The sequence below is a fragment of the Vipera ursinii genome (genome assembly GCF_947247035.1).
Source record: "Vipera ursinii genome assembly, chromosome: 9".
NCBI classification, from domain to species: domain Eukaryota; kingdom Metazoa; phylum Chordata; class Lepidosauria; order Squamata; family Viperidae; genus Vipera; species Vipera ursinii.
In genome coordinates this window covers 13,678,661-13,706,582 of record NC_139523.1, presented here as the reverse complement: position 1 = coordinate 13,706,582, position 27,922 = coordinate 13,678,661, and the positions used below count along the sequence as shown (strand labels likewise).

General features: G+C 42.9%; 1 protein-coding gene across 3 annotated transcripts; it reads left to right on the top strand.

Moving 5' to 3' along the window:
• Positions 1-241: 241 nt before the first annotated feature.
• Positions 242-27,922, top strand: TCEA3 (transcription elongation factor A3). 3 transcript variants are annotated; one of them, XM_083369952.1, is made up of 13 exons: positions 249-847; positions 5,940-6,002; positions 8,121-8,226; positions 8,918-9,041; positions 11,717-11,788; positions 16,953-17,009; positions 18,415-18,495; positions 18,886-18,963; positions 20,438-20,598; positions 21,696-21,758; positions 22,617-22,765; positions 23,937-24,155; positions 26,001-27,922. In XM_083369952.1, the coding sequence occupies exons 1-13, from the start codon at positions 779-781 to the stop codon at positions 26,007-26,009; spliced, it is 1,251 nt and encodes a 416-aa protein (XP_083226078.1). In that variant the 5' UTR covers positions 249-778; the 3' UTR covers positions 26,010-27,922. The 3 variants fall into 3 exon arrangements, with proteins under 3 accessions (XP_083226079.1, XP_083226080.1, XP_083226078.1); XM_083369953.1 differs by lacking the exon at positions 26,001-27,922 and having other exon boundaries at positions 242-847; positions 23,906-24,033; XM_083369954.1 differs by lacking the exon at positions 26,001-27,922 and having other exon boundaries at positions 242-847; positions 23,850-23,989.

Below are 27,922 nucleotides of genomic sequence, written 5' to 3'. Positions count from 1 at the left end.
CCTGGGAGTTGAAGTCCACCCATCTTCAAGTTGCCAAACTTGAGAAACACTGCCTTAGGGCAGGGGTCTTCAAACTTGGCCCTTTGGTGACTGGTGGACTTCAACTCCCAGAATTCTTCAGCCGGCGTGCCTGGCTGAGGAATTCTGGGAATTGAAGTCCAGCAGTCACCAAAGGGCCAAGTTTGAAGACCCCTGCCTTAGGGAGGGGCGTCAATAGCATCGCAAAGCAGCTGGGCCTCCTTCAAACCCTGAAACAGCTCCTCCGGAAGGTCTCTCTGCTTTAACCCCACCCTGTGGAGCTCAGCACATCCCTTCGCACGTGGTCTCAATCGCCGCCCATCTCGCCCTGCCTGCAATTTTTTTTCTTCCACCAGTTGATCCTTGGCTCCTATATTTAGCTAGTCCCAGGGTGGTATTTCGACTGCATGGCCGTCGTTTATAAGTCCCTGGGTCGCTACTCCCCCCTTTTCTCCTGCTCTCTCTTCCCTTGGTCCAACTTGTAGTTTAGTTAGCGCGAAAAACTTTTCCTTTCTTTTCTCCCCACCCTCTTTTTAACGCCACAAGCACTTCCCCCCCCCTTCCTCCCTAAATAAACAAATCGAAGCCCCGAAACCTTAAGACGTGTTATGAAAACAGACCCGGCGGCGGGTCGTTCTCCCCCCCCTCCAACGCCCCGAGCTGTGTTTTGATCCATACGTGTGCATCAACCAACACGTATCTCTGGACCTGGGCGGAGGGGGATAAGCGTTGTTGGACGCCCGTTTAGACGGCCGAAGCCATGGGGCAAGCGGAGGAGCTAATCCGGATGGCCAAAAAGTTGGAGAAGATGGTGTCTAGGAAGAACACGGTAAGCGAAAACTTCGCGTTTGCACGCCTTGTGTCCGCGTTGGCTCGGGGAGGGTGGCGGCGGCGGCGGCGGCGGCTAAGGTTGCGCTTTCGCTTGCTACACAACCGCGGCGGGCTTTTGCAGGCTTTGGAGTTTGTGTAATCCGCCGTTGTTGTTTTCAAGCGCTTCCTGCTTTCGGTGGGTTTGCAAACTGTTCAGGAGGCAGAGAGAGGCGTGCATCTTGCAACACGCGCGGGGGAGGGGAGGGGAGGAAGGAGAAGGGGGTTACCTTCATGTAACCTTGGCTAAGTCAGTACCCAGTCACTCGGTGACCTCTTCTATCTACTTCCTCTCAGTTCCAGCTTTTTCTTTCCCCCCCCCATTCCCCCCGTGTGTAACCAAGCAGAAGTCGCATCTGAGTTGCAGTCAACGTTGAGACCCAGACCCTCCTGACGGAGGAAGGGAAGGCTTTGGGGGAACAGGTGCTTGGCAAAGGCTGGAGCTCTTAAATTTGATCTTTGGGCAGGGCTCCTAAGGCAGGGATAGTCTGGGAGAAGTAGAAATACCAGGGGAGGAGGAGGAGGAGGAGGAGGGGAAAGGGGAAGGGGCCCCTGTACACTCTCTGCTTTCAATAAGGTGGTTTGGCCCACATCCCTATTTCTTAAACAGAACATGACACAACCCAGCCTGAAATTTTGGAAGACACCAGGGGCCAATGGCACCCTTGTGAAGCAGGAAGAGTCCTTCTCCTACTAGTATGAGAGAATAACAGAGTTGGAAGGGGACCTGGGAGGTCTTCTAGCCCAGCCCCCTAACTCAAGTCGGAAACCCTATACCAGGGCTAGGCAACCTTGGCTCTTTTATGACTCGTGGACTTCGACTCCCAGAATTCCTGAGCCAGCATGGCTCAGCTTGGAAACCTCTCCCTTTCGCCTCAGCATGGCCGGCTCAGGAATTCTGGGAGTTGAAGTCCACGAGTCATAAAAGAGCCAAGGTTGCCTACCCCTGCCCTATACCATTTCAGACAAATGGCTGTCCAGTCTCCTCTTAAAAACCTCCAGTGTTGGAGCACCCACAACATCTGGAGGCAAGTAGATATTTACTGGCAACTATGACGTTAATCTAGATTATTTATTGACCACATTCAAGGTCTCAGCTAAAGGCTCTTGGAGGTTGAGAAGGGAACAAGATCTTAAGAGGTGTATAATTAAGCTACAAAATCTGTTTTGATTTGAGCCAGCAGGTAGGAAGGAGGCAGTCCTGCTTTTCTTCCAACAGTACATGCTTCAGCTTCATCAGATGTTTGCCAGACCTTGGCTGTATGTAGACTTTTCCACTGGCAGTATTCAAGTTGGTTCAACAAATCCATTCCAGGGCCAACTCTTCTACAACTGCCCAACCTCTCTTTTCATGGTTACTTTGTTGCTGATATTGATATTTTTTGTATTTGTTTATATCTTGCCTTTATTATTTTTACAAATACGTCAAGGGGGCAAACATATCCGTCACACCTTCCTCTTCCTATTTTCTCCACAACAACAATCCTGTGAGGTGAGGTGAGCTGAAAGAGAGTGACTGGTCCAAAGTCATCCAGCTAGCTTTCATGACTAAGGTGGGACTTGAACCCATGGTCTCATGCTTTCTACCCTGGTGCCTTAACCACTAGACCAGGGGTAGGCAACCTTGGCTCTTTTATGACTCGTGGACTTCAACTCCCAGAATTCCTCAGCCAGGCATGCTGGCTGAGGAATTCTGGGAGTTGAAGTCCACAAGTCAGAGAAGGGCCAAGTTTGAAGACCTCTGCACTAGACCAAAGTGACTCACTCTTCTATAACTGGCCAACCTCTGTTCATAGTGAGTGTGGTTACTTTGTTGCTGGTAGCAATGTTGTTGTTGTTGTACTGCCTAAACTAGAGTAAGCTAATTGTAGCTTAAGAACTGTACCTGATCCTCATCTTTCCTTTTTGGTCTCTCAGAAGTCGCACTAGGCATGATTGTTGAAAATGCAAGACAATTTCTACCATTTTTCATATGAAAAAGAATAAATCCCCAAATAGACAAATGACACTTAAAAAGTAAATCCGGTTCCTTTCCAAAAATCAACTCTCTCCTATATATGTGATGTGGTCTGTCTCATTTGGTGCCCCCTCCCTGAAATGTGTTCCTTGGCTTCTGGAACCTATGCAGACCTAACAGAGCAACAACAATGCTGTACAGAAACCCCAAAGAGATGTATAATTCATATACTAGATTAAAATGGTAAAGCATCTGACTTGAAACGCTCACATTGAGCATTTTCAAAGGTTCAATTAAAAAGAAGTCTTGAATCTGGAAGCAGAAAAAAGACTAATTGATGCTTCGACAAGTGAACAAAATTTGTCCACCTGTAGTATTTTATAATTCTTACATGGGGGCTGCTTCTATCAGCTATTCTGTTCTTGCAAGGTGCCCCTGCTTTAAAAAAGGTGAAAAGGCTAGTCACTTAATTGGGACACGTTTCAAAAATGAGAATCATCTTTGCTTCACTGTCATCCTTATCCCCTGTGGTTTATGATATTTACTCCAGAAACCTATTTAAGCTGAACGATATATTTTTGCCAGCAGAAGCAGCACATTTGGTTAGAATCGGAGGCTTTAGCCCTTTAAATCCCAGAAATGTAAGCATGAAAAGCACTGAGCATTCTCCACAGCAAGATTAGACTTGGAGGTTAATGTTTGACTTCCCTTGCAAACTTTGTTCTAGCCTGGGTGGACTACAAACAACTTCTTTAATCTTATTTTCCTAGATCTCCTTCAATTACAAAGGTGGACGTCCTATGTTGGAGCAGGACTAGAACTTTTGAGTTGGGGAAGGCCAGCCTGGGTGAAACAGGCCACTAATTTTCTTCAATATTAAGCAACAGCCAGTGGATCTTGAAAAGGCTGCAAGCTTTCAGCTTCAATATGTTTCTGGAATAAAAAGGATAAGCCAAAGGGGATAAGGATGACAATAAAGCAAACATGCTGCTCATTTTTGAAACGTGTCCCAACTGCAGTGTTGTCAATGTTTCTCATTCCATTTTGCTTTTTGTAGAAAAACAAAAATCTCGTCCTGTTAAGCTTGGCTCTTGATCATGTCATGGACACATGCATATTGGAAGTGGTGGGATTCAGCCAGTTTGCACCACTTCGGCAGAACCGGTAGCTGATTTTTTTTGTTGCCCAGGCCCAGAACGGACTTCTGGAAGCGGCATCCACACAGAGAACCGGTTGTTCACATACTTGAATCCCACCACTGCATTTTGGGTTTTTAATGTGCCACTGCCTTCTTCCAGGCTATTTTTTGGTTTCCCCAGCCAGTCTTGGTGGGGAAGCCATTTGCGGGGGTCTACCATTTGCTGACTCTACACCACCAAGGAGATGGAGTTAGCAAGCACACGACGACGTATTAAATGTTTTGTCTCTTGATGCTTTAACGGTTTTATTGTGTGCTCCATAGAAATATGGAGTAGGTGGTGTACAGAGGCATGAATGAATGAATAATGTGTGGCCTTTAGCCGAGGAAACTTTACCTATCCCTAGATCAGGGGTAGGCAACCTTGGCTCTTTTATGACTCATGGACCTCAAGTCCCAGAATTCCTGAGCCAGCTGTGCTGGCTCAGAAATTCTGGGAGTTGAAGTCCATGAGTCATAAAAGAGCCAAGGTTGCCTACCCCTGCTCTAGATCATCGTGTGACCAAAATGGCCCAGTGTAATGTCCCTTCCGTTTCTGATATCCATACATTACAGCATGAAGACAAGAACAAAAAGAAGCATATGTTTTATCACTCTCTCTCTCTCTTTCTCTTTCTCTTTCCTCCTCCACTCCCCCCTCCTTTCTGCTCTTCCTTAGCTTTCCAAATGAGTAGAAGATTGGCAATTGCTGGGAATTAAATCTATGCAAGAGACAGATGGCAAAATTATATATTGGATTTATCTTTAGCCCTCAAAGGCATTCAGATGGGAGATGATATTGTTGAAACAGAGCTTACTTACTAGCAGGCTCGGAAAAGATATCTGGATGTATACAGTACTTTATGAAAGCTTTTTACCACTTCTTTTACTTACGGTGTTTTAATACAGGATGGAGTACAAAAAAACAAGGAGAATTTCTCTAGCCCAGGGTTAAAATGAGGGGTCCTTGGCTGTCTCTGAGCTTGGCTGTTTTCTTGCAGACTTTTCATTATCTGAACCAGTGATGGCAAACCTTTTAGAGATCGAGTGCCCAAACTACAACCCAAAACCCACTTATGTATCGTTGGGTGCCGGGTGGGCGTGGCCCATTGGGTGGGCGTGGCCCATTGGGTAGGCGTGGCCCATTGGGTTGGCGTGGCTGCGGTGGTAACGGCAGACTGGGTGAGACTAAAAAGTTCAATCAATCAATTCCAACTTTGCGAGAAGTTGAAATTGATTGATTGAACCTTTTTTTTTTTTGCACACGGCGGCAGAGGCCTAAGGCAAAAAGGTTTTATAAAACCCATCTGAAGGCCTAGGACTGGAGCGACAGCACGCGTGCCCACAGAGAGGGCTCTGCGTGCCACCTGTGGCACGCATGCCATAGTTGTGCCACCACGGATCTAAGCTAAGTAACATCATCAGTGCACTGACTGCACCAGTTTGGGTAATGAAACATCTGCAAGAAAACAACCAAGCTCAGAGAGCACCGAGGATTCCTCGCTGGATGGAGTCTATGGAAGAGGAGTTTTCCACCACCACCATTAGAGGCGCTATTGAGCTGTCAAATGAGTGACTTTGGGCCAGCCTCTCTTTCTCAGCCCAATCCACCACACAGGGTTGTTTTGGGGGAAAATAGGAGAAGGAAGAAGTATTACGTATGTTCACCACCTTGACTTACTTATAAAATAAAGGTGGGCTAAAAATGAAATTAAAAGCGAATGTTTTGTGACCGGCTGCATTCAAGATGGGAGGCGTTTTTACGAGAGCATTTGCGACCTCTCTTTGCTTCAGAAGCTAGCACGTTTTGCTCTCATGGAACCTTTAAAGGACTTGCCCTGGATGAAAAAAAGATAGAAAAACAGAAAACGAAGTCTAAATGATGCCTTCTGTGCTCTTTCTGCCCACTCCCCCTCTTAGGAAGGTGCCCTGGACTTGTTGAAGAAATTGAATAGCTGCACCATGACCATTGAGTTGCTGCAGGTAAGGCTGGGGTTGCTTTGTTCTCTTGGGACAGGGGTCTTCAAACTTGGCCCTTTGATGACTTGTGGACTTCAACTCCCAGAATTCCTCAGCCAGCATGTCCCATTAAGCCTGGAAGCTATCTGTTTGCATCACACACACACACACACACACACACACACACACACACACACACACTTATTACCACTATTGTTATTATTTTTTTGTTGGAATTTAAAGAATAAAAAGAAATATCGAAGCCAGGATGCCAAACACCATTTTTATTTTTGACGTCTGTCTAAAGCCATGCAGGAAATAAATATAATGCCTAGAAGCTGGAGCTTCTCAGCATGCTAGCTTGGTGTCTATTTTTTTTTAAGTTATAAGACTCTTCAAAATATTAATCAAGCGAGCAAAGAGGTGGCTGTTGCCAAGGGATGCAGTTGCTAAGGGACTTCTTCATTCCTCACCTGCAGGGCCCTTTCTCAGTTAAGATGCATCACCTAAACCAGGGGTCTTCAAACTTGACCCTTTGATGACTTGTGGACTTCAACTCCCAGAATTCCTCAGCCAGCGTGCCTGGCTGAGGAATTCTGGGAGTTGAAATCCACAAGTCATTAAAGGGCCAAGTTTGAAGACCCCTGTCTTGGGAAATGTAGATTGAAACCTTTTTCACGGCCCATTTAACTCCAAGCATTCCACAGTGTTTCAGCACTAAAACAGGCAGTCTTCACCTAACAATGGCTATTGGGACCAGCAACTCTGTTGCTAAGCAACACAGTTGTAAAGCAAGATGTCATGTTACTGTGCCACTTAGTGACAGCAGTTACAGCACTTCCTGTTGCCACTGCATGGTTGTTAAGCACACTGTTACATGCTTGATATGCCCGTGGTAAGGATAGTGCAAATTACTGGCAGCAAAATCAGCCTGGGAGAGAGGCATCTCTAACGGTTGTCGTCAGCCTCTGTTAGGTTAATTTTAGCTTTCCTGCAGGAACTGCAGAGGCAGTGCAGGGGGACTTCCTCATTCCACGTATCTACTTTGTGTTCTCAACAGCCGTGAGAGGGAGGCGAAGAGAAGAGAAGTGATCCAGTGCCATCCAGCGTTTGATGTCCATCAGCCATCCTTCAGTTCTAGTCTGGTGGATGGTTGGAAAACCTGAGGAGAGTGTTAACACTTATTTTGTGTCCCTTCTTCCCTTGAAGATCACATCTCTCAAATGTGGCAACGAATTGGGTCAGAGTTTGTCTGACCCTTGTTTATTTAAGGTGTTTTCTCCCCATTACCCAATGTGGTAATACTGGTTATTACCAGGATTAGAAAAGGCAGAAGGCAGAATAAGAAGCAATGAATGGAAGCTAATCAAGGAGAGGACCAACCTAGAACTAAGGAGAAATTTGTTGACAGAACAATTAATCAGTGAAATAACTTACCTCCAGAAGTTGTGAGTGCTCTTAAGAGGAGACTGGACAGCCACTTGTCTGGAATGGTAAAGGGTCTCCTGCTTGAGGAGGGGGTTGGACTAGAAGACCTCCAAGGTCCCTTCCAACTCTTGTTGTTCTGGTTTTGTTCAATAGTTTATCATTTTCTTTTTGCTTGGTTTCAGTCAGGACTATTTGCCAGGGAGCACCAGAATCTGCATGATGTCAAAATGAACCCCCATCTCTTTTTCATAATAGTTGCACCCGATTGTTCAGATTTTGACAATCCACTACCCCCCTTGATACATGTGGATCTTTTTAATGCATTGTCACCACTTTGGCAGTTGAGGGTGGGGTTGTAAATGGATCAAACTAGTAAATAAATAAATTGGACACATGACTTTTCATTGTTTTCATTGGAGGTGAGGAAGAACTAAGGCAGGGGTAGGCAACCTCGGCTCTTTTATGACTCATGGACTTCAACTCCCAGAATTCCTGAGTCAGCAGCTGACTCAGGAATTCTGGGAGTTGAAGTCCATGAGTCATAAAAGAGCCGAGGTTGCCTACCCCTGAACTAAGGAAATGCAGCATCTTGAACAGGGAAAGGTCTTCTCTGTCTTGGCATCCCTTGCAACGATGACTTGAAAATGGGGATACTGAGATTCTTCTCCCCACAAAAGATTCCAGTAGTGCAAATCCTTCTTTGCTTTGTTTCAGACCACCAAAATCGGTGTGGCTGTCAACACAGTGCGTAAGCATTGCTCAGACAAGGAAGTGGTGGCTCTGGCTAAACTTCTTATTAAAAACTGGAAGAGGCTATTAGGTAAGAATCCAGCTGTTCTTTATGATGGGTGATGAGAAATGCCAACCAGCCAATGCAGATCTGGGGAATTCTTAGATGTGAAGGGAATGATGGACTGGCATCCTGGATACATACAAAATCGCTTTGCAGTTTGCTTTAATCTGCCCCATTTCCTCTTGTTTGCCTTGGTGGTCCTTTTATCCTGGCGTTTTTTTAAACTAGGTATAACCTGTAACATATTTTTAAAGATGATCTGTCTACAATAATTTTGAAAAATAGTGTAACTTATTTTTAAAATTTAACCTTATTTATTGCAACTAGTTTTTCAATGTATTGCACCCCTGCCTGTTATTTTTAACTGTGAATATGCAGGACAAAAATAGCACAAATGTAAATCATTGTATGAAAGAAGGGATTTAGAAATAAGTGACATTTGCCCTTAATTCCACTTTTTCCCCCCTTTGACAGGTAGAATGGCATGTAATGGCACAACGTGGGGAGGGAGTTAGTATTGGGGAGTCAGATTTTTTATTGCAACCCCCTGTTCTCAAAGACAAGAAATTTACTTTAAAGTTTTTGATCCTCACCCATCCAACCTAAGGAAGAATACCAAGGTCTTGGGTGACTGTGGTACTTTTCATGGTGACTGTGTGGTGTCCTTATGCTGTTCAGTTGGCTACAATTCTACCTGAATGCCCCCTTTTTCTTTCAGAGTCATCCGAGACACAAAAAGGGAAAAAAGAGAAAGATAAAGCTCTCTCCGGCTGGAAAGCTGAAGGGGCACTTCCCAACTCTGTGGATGTCTGCAAAAGTCCTGACGAAAAGCAGAAAGACAGGTATTGGCATACTCAAGCTGTTTACACAAATCTGTCAGTCATGCAACGAATAGCTAGAATAACACTGTTTTGCAATACAATCCACAAGATTGCCTGGGACACTACACATCCTCTTCACGACCTGTTTTCCTTGTTACCTTCCGGGAGGAGGGGGCTTCGTGGTATCTGAAGCAGAACGTCTAGATTCAGCCACAGTTTCGTTCCATACAGCATTAACCTTGTGAACTCTCAAGCTTCCTCTTTCCACTATGTATTCAAGATGGACAATGATTAATATTCATATTACTATTTATATGTAAGTGTGTAGGTTTATACCTATATTGTATATAGCATGTTTAAATGTGTGCTATGTATGTGCATACCTTTGAGAGCAAGCAACAAAATCTCATTTTTAATGTGTGCCATTGTGCCCAAAGTAAAAAAAATGACATTAAAGGTCTGTCTGTCTGTCTGTCTGTCTGTCTGTCTATCTATCTATCTATCTATCTATCTATCTATCTATCATCCATTCACCTACCTACCTATCTACCTACCTATCTATCTACCTACCTATCTATCTGTGATGGGTAAACTTGAGAGAGCAGAATCGAATGCAGGTAGTCCTTCAGTATCTAAAAATGTTAAATCATGGCAACTAGACCAAAGTTTATTAAACAGAGACATTTTGTTACTCATCCAAGTAACTTCTTCAGTTAAAATAAAAATTTAGTTAGGCAGAGAGTCGGAGAACTGTTGGACTGTAGTAATCCTTGCCATACCAACTGCATGGGTTTCTCCCCAAAATGTATTGCAATATGTAAATGAAGACTCAAGCATCTAGGCCAAATCATCATTTTGACTGAAGAAGTTACTTGGATGAGTAACGAAATGTCTCGGTTTAATAAACTTTGGTCCAGTTGCCATGATTTAACCTTTTCAGGTACTTTTGGCCTGGATGCTTAAGTCTTGACTTACATAGGTAGTCCTTAATTTACAACCATCTGTTTAGTGACTGTTCAAAGTCACAACGGCACTGGAAAAAGTGACTTACAACTGGTTCTCGCATTTAAAACCATCACAGCATCCCCACGGTCACAATATCAAAATTCAGGCATGTGGCAGTCATACTGATGTGTGTATTTATGGATGGTTGCAGTCACTCAAAATCGTGTGATTATTATTTGCAATATTCCCAGATAAGCAAAATCAAATAGAGTGAGCTGAATTTGCTTAAGGAATGCATAATTCCCCTAACTGCAGTGATTCGTTTAATTACTGTGACAAAAAGAGTCATAAAATCAGGCACAACTTTCTTAATACACCTATCTTGCTTAGCAATGGACGTTCTGGTCCCAGTTGTGATAGTAAGTCAAGGACTGCCTTGGGATTGAGTTTAACTGGATAAGAAAAGATATTCTGACATAGAAGATTCGCAGTTCCCAACGGAGTGTGTTTTACAGGATATGCATTCTAATGCAGTATTTCTCGACCGCAGCCATGTTAAGGTGTGGACGTCAACTCCCAGAATTACCCACCCAGCATGCTTTCTGGGAGTTTTAGTGCACATATCTTAATATTGTTGAGGATGAGAAACACTTGCTATAGTGTATCTGGACTGCTCAGACTGGAAAAGAGACATCTTTTGAGGTGGAGGGGAATCACTGAAGCAAGGCTTAGAGATACTTGCTTAAAGTAGAAAGGGGTTAAGAGAAGGCATTTCATAAGGATGAGCGTTGCTTTGGGTTTGATTCAGAGTGCATGGAGGGCACAAATTGGGGCAGTTCATTCTTTCCCAGGGTTGTCTGCAGTTGTGGGGGGCATCCATCCCCTTCACAGCAAAGACAGCCTCTTGAAATCAGAAGAGCTTTTACAAGTAGATTTGTGAGTTATTTGTAATGGATCATAAATCTCTTCACTGTTGGATAGTTCTGACCACAAAATATTTTTCCACCTACGTCAGACTGTTAAAACCCATGAAAGAAAGAACACGTATAAGAAATGGAGTGCTTTAACTAATACTTAAAGTCTCCAGCTCAATTCTGGTGCAGAAATCAAATTTCTAGAATTGGGCTGTGCTGAAATGGACTCCCTAAATGGGGAGAATTGATGTAGGGGATTGCAGGCTTTCCTAAATGTCACTTATCTTTTGCATCTGACTGCTAGATCTTACAGTTTTAGTAAACAAAACAAAAAAACTCAGTTAGCTGGATATTTGTCTTTGTCTCGCCTTAAAACAGAACTGGATAATTTTGGTTAGTAAATGGTGATATTATGATTAAATGAAAATTATGGTTGATGGGGGAATTGGAAAAAAGCAGGGCATTGCACAATAATTTTTTTTAAAAAAAATCACAAAAATGGGTGAAGGTGATTTTTTTCCAGGGTTGGTGGTGGAGCAGATTGCTGATTTCTGTTTGCTTGTTGATTGACAGTTTCAAGTGTTCAAAGTCACATAGAACCGTTGCCAATCTTGATTTATCTGAATTCAGACAGAAAGCGCACTCTCTGGTTTTGATCAATAAGTTATTGTTATAGCCTTGGGAGAAAAACTTGAAAGCCTGCGGCTTCACAGAGGCACCTGGAAGAGAAGTGTGAATTTCTCAAGTTGAAGAGCAAGATTGTTCAATCCCTAAGTTCTGACCTCATCCACAGGTTGATAATTGTTCTTTGATCATGCATCTAGTTTTCCTTTCTAGGAAACTGAATAAATCCACCTCACATGAAGTCATGCTGAAGAGTAGTTCTTCCTTGGTCTCCAAACCAGACAGGTATGCTCTGCAATTGGAAACGTAATTATTTTAAAAGATGTGAAAGGAATGAGATATACCTGGAAGAGGTTTTTTTTGAGGTGGGGGAGAGATCAAGTGTTCAGATGAATGAGACTGTTTGATAGATAAGATGTAAGGAATGTGTCTTTGCAACTCAAGAGTGTATCAGACAATTCCCACAGCAATCCTTGAACCTCAAGATGCAAATGTTTTTTTCTAACAGGAGGGCAGGAAGTAACCTGAGATCTGTTTACATTATTACTTATAAATATGCCTTATTTTCCTTTCTGAAATACATAAATATGAGTGCATCTCTTCATTTGCAGGGGTATGTTTCCTACTGTTATTTTTGGTGCATACTCTTAACAATGAATAGTACAGATATTGTACTTGATGATTTGGAACCTGCATTTTGATTCCTCACTGGATATCCAAAGACCTTTTTTTCCCTACTTGCAAGCTTCTGTGGGGGAGAAAGTAAGAATTTCCCTTTCTGCCAACTTTCCTTACAGCGGGTAGATCCGTTTAAGAAAGAAATGACAAGATTTGCTGGCCAGGTACTATATAAATAATTTTTATTCTTTACATACATATGTTAATTTTCCAAACAACGTGTGAACTGAGTTTATAATTCATTAATACATATACAAATCTCACTCTTTGGTTCTTTTTTCCAACCATTTATAAAGTAAATTCCAGCTTTCATAATATTCTGTTACTTCTTTGTCTTTTAGTCTCATAGTTAGTCTGTCCATCTCTGCGCATTCCAATATCTTCTTTATTAGCTCTTCTTCTGATGGTCCTTGTTCATTTTTCCAGCATTGTGCGTAGCTTATTCTTGCTGCGGTTATGATATGTAGAACCAAGTATGTATTTTGTTTATCAGTCTTTTCTGCTAATATACCTAATAAAAATAATTCGGGATTAAATGCTACATGTTCTCCTAGTATATTTTCTAGCCAAACATGTATTTTTCTCCAATAGGCTTTAGCCTTATCACATGTCCACCAAATATGGTAATATGTACCTATGTTGTGTTTACATTTCCAACATTTGCCTGATACATGTTTAAAAAGGTACTACTTTCCTTAACACCCCTCCCCCCATGAGTTGGGATTACTGAAATTTTTCAACACAATGGACATAGTTACCTCTCCTCAAATCCGCCCCAAAAAGCCAAAATATTTCTGCTCATCCAATAATATTACAGTCTTTACAGCTGCAAATAGTAGTTTTGAAACGTAGCTTCCAGTCTGTAAAAGATTATCGCCTTCTGGTTTACAGCTTTAAAAGTAATTACCAGCTTTTTGAATTAAAAGAATATTATTAGGCCTTCAGCGCCATTCTTATCTCAGGATAGGAGTCAGCTTCTAGGTTTCTTAAGATGAAAAATGTCTCTCCCTTGATCTTGTTTGTCCTTGGTGAAATGCCAGTTTTATTTTGCCGGAGAGCCTCTTTAATTTCACTTTCCACTTCAGTGCTAGTGAGTCAGATATTGTCCCTGGACTCTGGCTAACTCACGGCTTGAAAGATGATAGAGGTGAGCTGAGCTGATGGCTTTGGGAAGTTCCTCCAAAGTTTATTAAGTGAAGTCTGCAGCACATCTTCTGCTTTGATGGATATATATATATAGCTGAGTAAAAAGAGGCCAATTTTTATTGAATATTCTTCAATTCTGTAATAGAATTGGTGGTACAAGATGTAGATCCCAATGGCTCTTCCCTTCTTCTTTGTTCCTTCAATGTTTCATTTTTTCTCCTTCAGATTAATTTTGTGCCTTTTTTATTCAGTGATGGCTTTTTATATAAATCAACACATTTACATTTGTATATCATTTTACTCTTTAATTAAATAGCATATTAAGCTGAATGTGGAAACTTGTATAAAAAAGAATTCCCAGGCAAAGCTCTAATAATAGAATATTGACAGTGTTCAACTGATTTCCTTCCTTCCTTCCTTCCTTCCTTCCTTCCTTCCTTCCTTCCTTCCTTCCTTCCTTCCTTCCTTCCTTCCTTCCTTCCTTCCTTCCTTCCTTCCTTCCTTCCTTCCTTCCTTCCCTGTCTCTCATGGAATGCCATCAAGTATACAGTTTGAAAATAGTTGGTCTATCTTTTAGCCCCAGGATAACACATCCAAACCCTAGCCACATTTGTCCCTGCTTAGCTTTTTTCATATCAGGTGCTGCCTTGAGAGGTGCTGCCATCTGTTGGCCATGTATGGTAGTTACCTCTCCTTAACAAAAGCAGCATACAACAGCTTTGTCCTTGTGCTGTGCCAGGTGATAACATCCACCTGACCTTTTAATCTCCTCTTCCTTCTCTGGCAATGGCAGAAACAATCTATTGAAGTGTGGCACTTTATTGAGGCAGAGAGAGATGGCATTAATAGGTCCTCACTGAGTGGCAGTTGTATTAAAAAAAATTGCTGGCCCACAGCTGCCTTCAAAATTAAGAGAGACTCAGTACATTTCTTGCTTACGGGGTGTTCATCTCTCAGCTGCCTTACTACCCAAACTCATAAATAATATAGATTGCCCTTTCTAAGCAAAGTGTAGGATCTTCTGTAAATATGAGCTTAAAAGATAAAAAATGCCTCTGCTCTCTGATTTATTTGTATGTTTTATTGCCTCCTTTTTTAGCAATTTCACTTGACTTGTAACCTCATAAAAGTTTAAACTCCACATTCAGTTCTAGAGAAATGTTTCTCTCCCTCCTCCCCCCCTTCCAGGTACTTTACCGGCAGGCTTACTTATTTTGCCTTATTCATACGCAGTTTTCATTGTGTCTTTCCACATCCAGAAAAAAAAGCCATTTAAGCTCATGCCTACTGCTTCAGTGACTCCATCCAGCCACCTCATTCTCTCTCGTCCCCTTCCTCTCTTGCCCTCAACCTTTCCCAGCATTAGGCTCTTCTCCAGTGAGTCTTTCCTTCTCATTAGGTGGCCAAAGTATTTGAGTTTCAACTTCAGGATCTGGCCTTCTAAAGAGCAGCTAGGGTTGATCTCCTCTAGGACTGACCGGTTTGATCGCCTTGCAGTCCAAGGGACTCGCAGGAATCTTCTCCAGCACCAGAGTTCAAAGGCTTCAATTCTTTGGCGCTCAGCCTTTCTTATGGTCCAACATTCACTGCCATATATTGCAACTGGGAAGACCATAGCCTTGACTATACGCACTTTTGTTGACAGGGTGATGTCTCTGCTTTTTAGTGTGCTGTCTAGATTTGCCATGGCTTTCCTCCCCAGGAGCGAGCGTCTTTTAATTTCTTGACTATAGTCTCCATCTGCAGTGATCTTGGAGCCCAGGAAAATAAAATCTGTCACTACCTCCATTTCTTAAATGGCAGATCATAAACTCTGTTAAAAAAGAAATCAGAATTCACAATAGACTCTCAATCTCTCTGATAACCTTCACATCCTGGGAGATCTATTAAACAGCATTGTTTTAATGGGTTTTCTAAACAAGGGAAAAGTTGGTGTTGTTGAAGGAGGGGCTCTTCTAAAGGAAGGGAGGGACAACCACACAGAAATAATTGCCTCTGCTTGGATGGGGAAGGTAGATGGGAAATCTCCAGCCGCCTTTCCCAGGATGAAAGGGCAGGACAGGACAAGACAAGACAGTCCTTCAGATACTTTATAAACTTAATATAAACTTCCACAAGTTTAGTTTAGAAATCCCCCAGGGAATCCTAGTTGTAACCCTGTTTATTTTCAGGTTCCTTGGCAGCTGCCTCAAACTGACAGTAAGTCTTCCAAGCAAGACTGACTGAGATGACAGGGAAGCAAATTCAGCTTTTGCACTTAGAACCAATTAATCCCCTTGTACGTTTAGGTGGAGATGTTGTGATTTTTGTTCTAACAGCCTTCTTGTACACCAGTGGAAAAATGGGCCTTTTCCTTGAAACAGGAAGCCTGCAATTGACAAGTTTACGTAACTCAAATCTACTTCGCTCTGGGAATCAGGTTGGAGAAAGCTGAGCAAGAAGAAGAAATACAAGTAGTCAGTGGTGGGATTCAAACATGTGAACAACCGGTTCTCTGTGTGGATGCTGCTTCTGGAAGTCTGTTCTGGTCCTGGGCAACAAAAAATTAGCTACTGGTTCTGCCAAAGTGGTGCAAACTGGCTGAATCCCACCACGGCAAGTAGTCCTCAACTTATGACTGTAATGGAGCCCGGTTGCAAAATGGCTCACCCACGTACCTGACCTGATTTTGTGACCTTTTTTTTTCCAGCAAATGCCGTGGTCATTAAATGAACCAATTGTTCACTATGGCCAGTTTTGCTGAAAACTGGAAGGAAATGCTGGGTTTTGGCAAAGCCATTGTAAAACCTGTGTCAACCGTCCCATTGGCATATGCAGCGGAAGAAACACTCTTAGGACATTTTTTTTTACCAAGAGTATAGCTTTATTGATAGATCCATATGGGCACAGAAGAAGCGAAGTCAGCGCTGAGGTTTTCGTGCAAAAAAACAGCATAATTAATTTCCCCTTTTCCCCATTTGGGGCACCCCCTGTCAATCGTCCACCAATCCAGGACGTTCGCTTTGTTTTGGGAAAAGTCTGTGCCTTCAGAAGGTCCCCGCTGCACGGCCTTGAAGTCTTGGGATTTTCTCAGGCTGACAAAGGCTCACATACATTCCTCACCTCCCTCCCAGCTCCCAATAGATTCCAAGTATTCCCCACCCCCACCCCCCAGGTTGTCTCTGTTGCCAAGCTGCAAGTAGAGGTGCATTACGAGTCAATCTTGACAACCTGGTCATGTGACTGTGGGGTGCTGCAAATGGGCAACAAATGCAGGCTGGCAGCTGAACCTGGTCACACGACTGCTGGGGCGTCGGAATTTTGGAACCTGATTTTAAATACCCCCAGGGAGGTCTGTTGTATCTTCAGATGGTTGCTAGGTGACCGGTTACAAGTCGACGAATTATCTGTAAAGTTTGAGTGTCCTTATCTTATGCTTCAGTGGGTGGTTTTGTTTTGTTTTGTTTGTCATTAGAAGACAGATATTCTGTAATTATCCTGTTTAGAGAAAATTGACTGAGGAATGACTTACGGTCGTGAATTACAGAGCTGAGACAGCAGTTATTTATTATGTCATCAAGATGTCACCTCTGAGTATTGTGGAGTCAAGATGTCACACAGTCTAACATTTGTTCTCCCTATGCAGAGATCCCAAAGATGCTTCTACTTCCCAAAAGTCACACGTGGAGCTCAAAAAAGAGAGGTATGTTTTCCGGGCTCTGGAGAGATCTTCCCTTGACCAGTGAAAGTTCTTAAAAGATGTAAAGAAATAGAAAGGAAAAAAGGAGAACCGTTCTTCAGATGACTGCAGGCAAATTCATATCTATGGAGCACCCCCCCACCGCCATCAGTACAAAAGCCCCCCGTGATTCTTGTTGTTTGTGTATGCAAATGTTGCATTATAAATGAGTTTGTAATTGCAGTGCAGCTTTCTACAAATGAGGGCTGGCCCGTTATGCAGTAATGATGTTGCATCCTATATACATGGCCATCTGCCCTCCCCATCCGTTGTAACCAGAATTAATGGGTTTTAATGCGGTAGCCCACAGCATCCTTAGCTTTCAGGGAGCGAATAGGAGTGTTGCATGCAAAGCACTTTCTGACTGACAGGATGCAGGTAGCCCTTGAATTATGACTACTATGGGGACCAGAACTTCTGTTATAAGTCATTACAGTCGTAAACTGAGTTTATTTATTTATTTATTAGATTTCTATACCGTCCTATTCCCGAAGGACTCAGGGCGGTTTACAGGGCAAAGTTAAAAACAGTTGAAACAGTACAAAAGTTAGAATACAGTTAAAATTAAAATAGAATTAAATAACGTTAGCCCAAATTTAAAATTTAATTTAAAATTTTAAAATTTAAAACCCCTCAGTCCAGGCCAGCTAAATCAAACAACCAGGTTTTTAGGTCCCGGCGAAATGAACGAAGGTCAGGGGTGGTCCGGAGTTCCACAGGCAGGTCATTCCACAGGGCAGGCGTGCCCACAGAGAACGCCCTCCCCCTAGGGATAACCTGCCGGCACTCACTGACTGGCGGCACCCTAAGGAGGCCCTCCCTGTGAGAGCACACAGGACGATGGGAGATTGATGCTGGCAGCAGGTGCTCCCTGAGATAATCTGGACCCATGCCATTTAGGGCTTTATAGGTCATCACCAGCACCTTGAATCTCACCCGGAGGGCAACCGGAAGCCAATGCAGCTCGTGGAGGAGAGGTGTTACATGGGAGTGTCGGGAAACTCCCATCACAACTCGCGCGGCCGCGTTCTGCACCAGCTGAAGCCTCCAAGTGGTCCTCAAGGGCAGCCCCATGTAGAGAGCATTGCAGTAGTCTAACCGGGAGGTCACGAGCGCATGAGTGACTGTGCATAGGGCATCTCGGTCCAGATAGGGCCGCAACTGGCGCACCAGGCGAACCTGGGCAAAAGCCCCCCTGGTCACGGCTCCTATATGGTCTTCAAAATTGAGCCGTGAATCCAGGAGGACGCCCAGGTTGCGAGCCCTATCAACGTTAGGCTCAGTTAGACTCAGTTTTATGGCAAGGAGGTCTAACGATGTATGCATCTTTGCCAATATTCTTCATCCCCCTTTTTTTCCCCTGATAAAGGAGGGATTCCAAAGATTCAAGATCTTCCAGCTCTACTGCTGGTTCCTCTACTTCCTCTCCCAAGATACTGTCAGTTGACAGGTAAGCCCTTGTGCTAATTCTGCTACATTGGTCGCACTGATCTAGCAAGATACAGAATAACAAGAGTTGGAAGGGATCTTGGAGGTCTTCTAGTCCAACCCGCTGCTCAGGCAGGGAAATGTATACCATTTGAGTTAAATGGTCATCCAATCTCTTCTTAAAAACTTCCATTGCTGGAGCATCCACAACTTCTGGAGGCAAGTCGTTCCACTGATAAATTGATGGAATAACTCTTTTTATACTCCTACCTTAGAGGAGATAAGATCACATATGTTGGCATGGAGAGAATCTGTGCTGCATCTTTGTTTTTAAAAAGACCTAAAATTGTGCTTTGAATTATCATGACCTGAACTGAAATTGTTATGATACACCTCTCTGTATCCACTCTAGGAGAACCTCTACCAGCTCCAACCCAGCAGCCTCACCTCCTGGATCTCATAAAAGCAAAGAGGATAGCAAAGATGAAAGGTATTTTTGGGCTGGGGCTGTTCCAAACCAAAGGAAAAACAGAACAAATTAGCTACATGGAGGAGGACAGCCAAACCTTGAGGCATAAGAATGGAGCAGGACCAAAAAATTTAAGTGGCTCCAATTGCCAATTGGCATTGTTTAACAGATCAATCAAAGGAGTGTGCAGACAATATCCCTTCTTCAGTTGCTTCTGCAGGAGCTGCTGTTCACTGTCACAGTGCTTTAGAACTGGATGTGTCATATATCACCCTAAAACAAATAGTTGTTAATAGACATGTTGTTGTTAGTTGCGAAGTCGTGTGGGACCCATCACAACCCCATGGACAACATTCCTCCAGGCCTTCCTGTCTTCCCTATGTTTTTATCTGACATTTCTTGAAAGGCATTTAAGCCATCAACTTCACCGCAACTGTTTAGAGTGGACAGAAAAAGGCTTCACATGTAGTTTGTATAAGAGATGGGCAATTCGCATATATCTTTGACTACAACTTCCACTATCCCAGTCATAAATCATGAGAATTGCAGGCATATTTGCAGGGTATGAGGTGCGCAGTTCTGGTAAAGATTTATGTTTGAAAATAATACCAATACTTTAAAAGGAACATGAAATATCTCATTATGTGAACAAATAATTTGAGTACCTATTCAGTTTGATAGCCAGTTTTTTATGTAGGATAAACTCCTTAAAGATCCCTGGCTGCTCCTCCTTATAGGTGTTTTCCCATAGGCCAGAATATGAACTGGCAGCTTTTTAAACAGCACATGTTCAAACAGAGAACTGTCCTTTTGTGAAAGGATATGCCCTGTGGCTGTTGGCATATGACTTCTTGTGTAGCCTTCATTTTTTGCTTCTTATGAATTCTGCACAAGTTTTCCATGGGAAGTTCTAATATTGTGTGTGAGAGACAAAAGAAATAGCTTTCATCTCATACAATACTGGCTTTGAAAAAAGTTGGCTGCATTCATACAAAGCTTGTAATCCGGAGATTCATTTATCCCTTTTGCTGGGTTTACCAATGCAACCAGTCAGGCTGGATTTGTAAGCTAAGCACCAAAGATTGAACTGAAAACTATGTTAACCAGAGTCATAAAGTTGTACAAATACATCTCTTAAATCTTCCTAATTGGTTAAGCGTGCTGTATGAACATGCCGATTAATCACATCAGTGTAAGTAGCAGGCCAGATTGGAACTTGGGACAGGCCCTGCCATTAAGCAGAGGCTCCGGCTTGTTCAACCTGAGGTTCAAGGAAAAAAAGCAAATAATTAGCTTTCTGATGTCTGTCTATTGGATTTTTGCAGCTAGGGAAGGAAGAGGTGAGTAGCATAGTTTGGCTGTCAAAATCATTTGATTGCTCTCGACTTCTATGATCCCAAATGGCCTTCTGTCTTGGGTTAGAGGCTATATTAAAGTGGTCGTCGCGATAGCATTTTTCATTTAAAACAAAAATCTCACTTGATGTCCTGCTCAGATCAAATGACAGATCTCGAAGTGAGGTGCCCAGGATGCCTGCCAGCCCTGTCACGCCAACATTTGGGACTTCTGTCTGCTTCTTGCCCTCCTGCTACTTGACCGGAGATTCCATTAGGGACAAGTGTATTGAGATGGTCTCTGCAGCCCTGAAAATGGATGGTGAGGGGGGAAAAAACATCCTGGGTGGTGGGAGGGTCAGAAGTTAACTTCTGGGTCCTCATTTTACCAACCTCGGAAGGGTGGAAGGCTCAGTCAACCTTGAGCCGGTCAGGATCGAACTGCTGAACTGTTGGCGCCGGAATTAGCCTGCAGTGCTGCATTCTAACCACTGTGCCACCACGGTGGAAGTTGTTAAGTGAATCACTGCAGTTGTTAAGTTAGTAATGTGCTTGTTAAGTGAATCTGGAAGGATGGAAGGCTGAGTTAACCTTGAGCTGGTCAGGATTGAACTCCTAGCAGTAAGCAGAGCCAGCCTGCAATAGTGCATTCTAACTTCTGTGCCATGAGTTGATTGATAATACCAATAGAATCGATTTTACTTATGGTGCCACATCACGTGGCAGCAGCACATAGAGATTCCAAAGAAAGGACAATAAAAGACAATGCAGAGAAATAAAAACAGTCGGTAAAAGAAGATAAAATGAAGAGCAACAATAAAATAAAAAGTGAGTCCAAACCAGAGGCATTCGCATGGAGGCATCACAATGCAAGCTCTGCCCTTTTGGGTGTGTGTCACGACATTAAATGTGGGTGTGGAAGGGACAGAGCTTATGGATGTTGGCTGCTTACCATTTTAATGAAAGCATCAGAACCTGAAAATGCTCCTGGTTCAAATAGAGTGGAAACTACAATCCACAGTTAAAAAATTCACGTTCAGAAGTAAACAATTATTTTCTGCTGCTGCTACTGTTTGTTGCATTATTGATATTAAGAGGTGTTCTCTAGGAAATTATAATTTTTTTATTGTTGCTCTTGCACTAGTTATTCATTTTATGCATTTATTTTTTTCTAAACTAAGTCAGGGGTATCCGACCTTGGCAACTTTAAGATGTGTGGATTTTAACTCGCTGGCTGGGGAATTTTGGGAGTTGAAGTCCACACATCTTAAAGATGCCAAGGTTGGACATTCCTGATCTAAGCACAGAAGTTCAATTTTTTGGGTTGGACACAAAACTGAATTTCATCTGGTTGTGCTGAACAATTCTTTTTCTTCTGTCCCCGTCTTCATTTCTTTCTCTTCTTCATCACCGTCAAAGATGATTACAAAGAATTTGGGGTCAACTGTGATAAGATGGCAGCTGAGATTGAAGATCATATCTTTTTGACATTTGGGTCTGCTGGTTATTAGTATGGGTGGCGAATGCATCAGACTGGGAAAGGCTTATGCTAAGATTGGACAGGTGTTGCCTTTAGCCATTTGAATTGTATAAATTCAGGAGATGTTTTCTTAAATTTTTTTTTCTAAACGTTTGGAGGACAAAAAGATGGGTCCAAATTTTGTATGGCAACTAATTGCCTACTGCTTCAGACAGAAAGTGCGCTCTTCTGGAAATATAATTAGGCACTGTTAAAAATGAGAGTAATGGGAATATATAAGGATATAGCTAGGTTTTAGGCCTAATGGCAATCCTCAGTCTCTGCTTTGGGCAGGATTGTTCTGTCTGTGTGGGAGATGGAGGAAGCAGCAAGATCCCAGGTTTGCAGGAATACCCCCCCAAAAAAACAAAAATCAAAACCTTCAGGGATGGGGGGAACCCCTTGGAGCAGAAGGGTGAGATGAGAAAGCAGAAATAACCCCAAGAATTCCTAGATATGCTTTTTTTTTGCATGTTCTCTTCATTTTCCACATATTTATTTAGTTTTTAACTCACCTTTATTATCCCTTCAGCAACACAAGACAAAGAATATACTTAATAATTTTTCCTCCTCTTCTCCACAACAGCAACCCTGTGAGGTGGGTTGGGCTGAGAGAGGGGGCATGGCCCAAAGTCACTCAGCCAGCTTTCATGCCTAAAGTGGGACTAGAACTCACCGTCTCCTGGGGATTGGCCCAAAGTCACTCAGCCAAATTGCACGCCTAAGGCACAACAGGTTTCTTGCCTGGTATTTTAATCACCAGACCAAGCTAACTAGTCCAGACTAAAATAAACATTATTCCTTAATGCTGCCACATATCTACCAAGAACTGAAGAGCACAGATATGAAATATCGAAACCGAGTGAGGAGCAGAATTAGCAACCTGAAGGACCCCAAGAATCCTGGCTTGCGCCGCAACGTGCTGTGTGGAACCATCCTGCCAGCCCTAATTGCAAAGATGACGGCAGAGGTCAGTAGAAAGAGGCGGTACATTGTTTTTCTCTGGCCTGTATAATACAAATAAAATTTGAATTTAACAAATCAGTTGTGGGGGGAGGAAACGTCTGATTGTCTGTTAAATGAGAGAGGATGTCACCAGGGCAGTTTGCTTCGGTTGAATGATGGTGTCGCTCTGCAAAAGCTGGATAATGTCACAGTGATTGGCTTTATAGCGTGCAAAGTCTGTTGCATCGAGATCTGGCACATCAGATCTTAAATGTATCTGTTTGTTAAGCTTGATTACCTTAATTTATGTCTTTAATTGCATTTTAAATGTAAATATAGCAGCTGTTTTAATGATATATAACAGTTATTGCATATCTGGGTTTATGCAAGTTTTATGCTGGTCGTTGGCTAAATAGATTAGCACAGCATAGCATAGTGTAACCCTGGTACTGGTAGTCCTTGATTTATGACCACAATTAAGCCCCAAATTTCTGCTGTTAAGTGAGACATTTGTTAAGTGAGTTTTGTCCCATTTTACGACCTTTCTTGCCACAGTTGTTAAATTAATCACTGCAGTTGTTATGTTAGTAATCCCAGTTGTTAAGGGAATCTGGCTTCCCCATTGATTCTGTTTGTCACATGACCCCTGGACCGTATAAATATGAGCCAGTTGCCAAGCAAAGGTTGTAACTCTGCAAAATGCTCATGCAACCTGCAAAGGTTGTAACTTTGAACGGTCACTGAAGAAACTGTTGTAAGTTGAGAACTACCTGTATATATGTAGTCCTTGACTTTACAACCATTAGTTTAGCAACTGATTGAAGCCAAAACCAAACAGGCTACATTATGGGTTAGCTCAGCCATTGGTCTTTCCTACTGCCCAGTTGATCCAAGTCTTTTAATCTCTCAACTCAAAGTAGCAACTTGTGGCTGTGTCCTTACCCTGCTTTCAAGCTTTTTAAATTAAGCATTTTCTGGATTGCATAACTCACTAACTAGGTTCACCTATCAGATAAAGTCATCCCCCCCAAAAAAAACTCCTAACCAAGGTTAAAACCAAATTGAGAGCCTTGTGTGCCAGTGCTCCCACTAGCTTTGCAACCGAACAGGGCTAGCAAGACTGAACTCTGATGACATCTGCCTAACTAAACGGGCGCTGCTGCAGTTGGTGCAGTGAATGCTGCTGTGCGTTGCAGGAAATGGCGAGTGATGAACTGAAGGAGCTAAGAAACGCCATGACCCAAGAAGCTATCCGAGAGCACCAGATGGCAAAGACAGGGGGTACTGCCACCGACCTCTTCCAGTGCGGAAAGTGCAAGAAAAAGAACTGCACCTACAATCAGGTGCAAACCCGAAGCGCCGACGAGCCTATGACGACTTTTGTGCTCTGCAATGAGTGCGGCAATCGCTGGAAGGTTTGTACAATTGCTAGTAAATGCTTGAAGCAGATGATTAGCATCGCCTGAGTATTTTTATATGGTTTTTATGCTTTTCGCTGTACGCTGCCCAGAGTTGTTCAGTGAAGTGAGATGGGCAATCCCTAAATTTGAGGTAATGCATCTTCCCTTTGGCCAGAAGACCTCCAAGGGCAGCAGTACAGGCAGTCCTCAACTTATGACCGCAATGAAGCCCAACATTTCTGCTGCTGAGCCATTTGTTAAGTGAGTTTTGCCCCTTTCCCAACTTTTCTTGCCACAGTTAGCAATAGCAATAGCACTTAAGACTTATATACTGCTTCACAGCCCTCTCTAAGCGGTTTACAGAGTCAGCCTATTGCCCCCAACAATCTGGGTCCTCATTTTACCAACCTCGGAAGAGTGGAAGGCTGAGTCAACCTTGAGCCGGTGAGAATCGAACTGCCGAACTGTTGGCAGTGGAATTAGCCTGCAGTGCTGCATTCTAACCACTGTGCCACCACAGTGGAAGTTGTTAAGTGAATCACTGCAGTTGTTAAGTTAGTAATGGGCTTGTTAAGTGAATCTGGCTTCCCCATTGATTGTGCTTGTCAGAAGGTCACAAAAGGGGATCACGTGACCCCGGGACATTGCAACCGTCATAAATATGAGTCAGTTGCCAAGTCACTGAATTTTGATGATGTGACCACTGGGATGCTGCCACAGTTGCTAAGTGTGAAAAATGGTCACAAGTCACTTTTTTCAGTGCTGTTGTAACTTCGAATGGTCCCTAAGTGAAGTGGTGTAAGTCGAGGATTACCTATGTTTTTATGGTTTTTTTTATGCTTTTAGCTGTCCACTGCCCACCAGCCAAGTGAGATGAGTAATCCCTAAATCTGATAGATAAAAAGTTTAAAAATTCAGTAATTCATCTCCAGACTCAGAGGTTCTGGAAGGGGGAGCAAGCGACCCAAATAGCACTGTGCCAATGCAACGCAACCCCTGTTCTTTTTTGTGTCTGCATTGTACAAAGTGCGAAGTGGCACTTTGGAGGTAGTAAGGCCTTCCAGAAATTTCACCTTTTCCATGGGGTGTGCAGTGGCTGTGCGATCCCAGCAAAATATCTCGGCATTGGAAAGCACGCACACATCTCTTCTGAAGTGTCTTGTTGTGTTAGTGTGTAATCTCAAGACAAACAGGCAGCTCTTTGAAGGAGGCACCAAGAGATGCATCATCACACAAGCCCACAATTCCACCCAAACATTCTCTGAGGTCTTTAGTGCTCTCTGAATTTGCTGGTTTTCTTGCAGATGTTTTATTACCAAACTAGGCAACAACGTCCGTTGTTACCTATTTAGGTAATGAAACATCTGCAAGAAAACCATAAACTGTACATAACTGTGTATCTATTAATAACAGTAAGAATTGTATTTGCTTAATGTGGAAAAATGTTTATTACTGGAAGAAGAGAGGAGATATTGTATGGTGTAATATTGGATTTAGTTAGAAGAAGCTTATTATGTACCACAGAATTATGAACAGACCCAGTCAACACGTTGTCTGTTAAGCACTTGTTTGTAAAAATAGAAAATTAATAAAATATTTATATATAAAAAAGAAAACCCTAAAGCTCAGAGAGCACCAAGGGTCCCACAAGTTCAACCCTGAGCAACAAATATTCTCTTCTATTGGCACTATGTTTCCTTACGTGTGATGGTGCTACACCTTCCTTATTTCATCGGGAGCTTGGCTTATGCCCAATTTGTGTTAACTGCTGGTGCAGAATTTAGTATTCTGGTGCAGAGTGGAAAAACAACTGGATCGCAATTTCCTGCATTATTAAAGAGAAAACATTTTGTTTTACAGTTCTGCTGATGCTCTTTGCACCCATATGCCAGTGACATGAGGATGTTTGCTACCTGTTGCAGCCAAAGATAAGAGAACCTTTGAACTGTTCACTGATGAAATAAAGCAAGGAAAGAACAACAGCCTGCAAGGTTGAAATGCTGACGTTTCAACCCCCTCTCATCAGATATCTCTTTAAAAAAAAACAACGCAGTAGGTTTGAATGAACTACTAAAATGGAATTCTGCCTTTTGTACTATTTCAGGTGATATATTTGGTCCCCTCACCGGGAGGGCTGTGTGTGTTCTGCAGTCACATTATGCAAAGGCAGACATTAACACTGAGCCACAGATTGTGGGTTGCTCCCTGCTTTTGTTTGAGGAAATGTAAATTTTCCATTCTTAAGCCTGCAAAGATTGGTTTGGCAGTGCCTGCGCGGGCAACGTCTAGCGAAGTCTCCAAAGCAGAGGAAGATTCTGAGGTCATGAGAACATGGATTTGGAAGGCCTCGCTTGGGGGATCAACAGTTTATTTAAATCACAAAGTATAGTTTGTTAAGGCAGATTGAAAGTAACCTTTAAAGTCGGCATCTGTAACAGCAAGGGAAGAAGGAAGGATGGGATAGACACAGTTCTGACTGTAATTTGGAGTCAGATACCCTAGACCAGGGGTCCTCAACCTTGGCAACTTTTAAGACTTGTGGACTTCAACTCCCAGAATTCCTCAGCCAGCATTGCTGAGGAATTCTGGGAGTTGAAGTCCACAAGTCTTAAAGTTGCCAAGGTTGAGGACCCGTGCCTTGGACTTCTCCTATGTTACCAGAGATGGCCTCTCTTACAAAGTTCATAGAGGTGTGACCTTTAATTGGCTGGAATGGTTGATCCCCTTGGCATTTCCACCCATTGTTTGGCCCAACAGTGACCCCGAAACCCCTGTTTTATTTATTTTGTTAGGTTTGGGGTGCATATTTTGGGCAAGAGAGACCTTTAAAGGAAAGACCACCAGCCCAGGTATTTTCTCTTCCCATTTGCTGACTATGCTCTCAGCTACCAAAATGTTTGGTTTCCTATCCTGTGGACTTTCACCGAGGCTAAATCAAAGCATTGACCTTTTTGTGTTGGCACTGTCACTCCAAACTCTCCCAAAGCTGCTTTCCTGGAATCCTTTATATGAGACGATAGGCACCGGCTGAAACTGCATGTAAAGCAAGGGATGACACGGCTGGTCCCCTTCCTGTTCCTCGTCCCTGTAAAGGCAAAAGCAAATAACAAGAAGTTAGCCATGATAAATTCAGGGTCATCTAAGAACACTGCGAAGCTAGTTTTGAATAGGCAACTGTTCTTGCGATACCTCTTTTAGAAAAGGATGTCAGTCACTGGATATAAGGCAGTTATGAATCCTCCATCAATGGATCCGTGTGGATCTGTGGCTAGTTTCATCTACTTATCAGCCTTCTCCATCTTGGGCATTCAGTTGCTATGTGGGCTTGCAGAGTACCCTAGTTAGCATGGGGATTCTGGATTCCTGTTTCTAGGGGTCAGTTAAATTGGGGTAAGATGGACATTTATTTTTGTAGGGAGGGAGCTAGGTCTGAGAAGCAGTAGTAGATGTAATGGGGATGTAAAATCATTCAAAATGGCAGATACGTTCCCTGTTAAAAATTTGCCATTGCAATTATCAAGGATTTTCAGCAAACAGGTGAATCCTGCTTAGAGTGTTTGGGCTGTCCAAGTTTGCTCAAGCCCTGCCTCTACCTAGGAGAAACAGGACTAGTAACGAAATGTGTACAGCTGTTGCACGATGAGGAATGTCCTCTTTTGTTACTTTAATGTTTTATTGTTCTCTTATTTTCAAATGACTTTGTGCCATGTAGATAGAGCAAGTGCTAGACTTGTCCAAACCAAATGTTCAATGAAAAGAAGTAAACTGATGCTTACCTGTCA

Bases quoted from the DNA above. Each gene is read 5' to 3' on its own strand.
- TCEA3 (XM_083369952.1), top strand. From the start codon at position 779: ATGGGGCAAGCGGAGGAGCTAATCCGGATGGCCAAAAAGTTGGAGAAG. The intron at 18,496-18,885 runs GTAAGCCCTTGT...TATCCACTCTAG, and splicing joins AAGATACTGTCAGTTGACAG to GAGAACCTCTACCAGCTCCA. The intron at 18,964-20,437 runs GTATTTTTGGGC...TGTCCTGCTCAG, and splicing joins GAGGATAGCAAAGATGAAAG to ATCAAATGACAGATCTCGAA.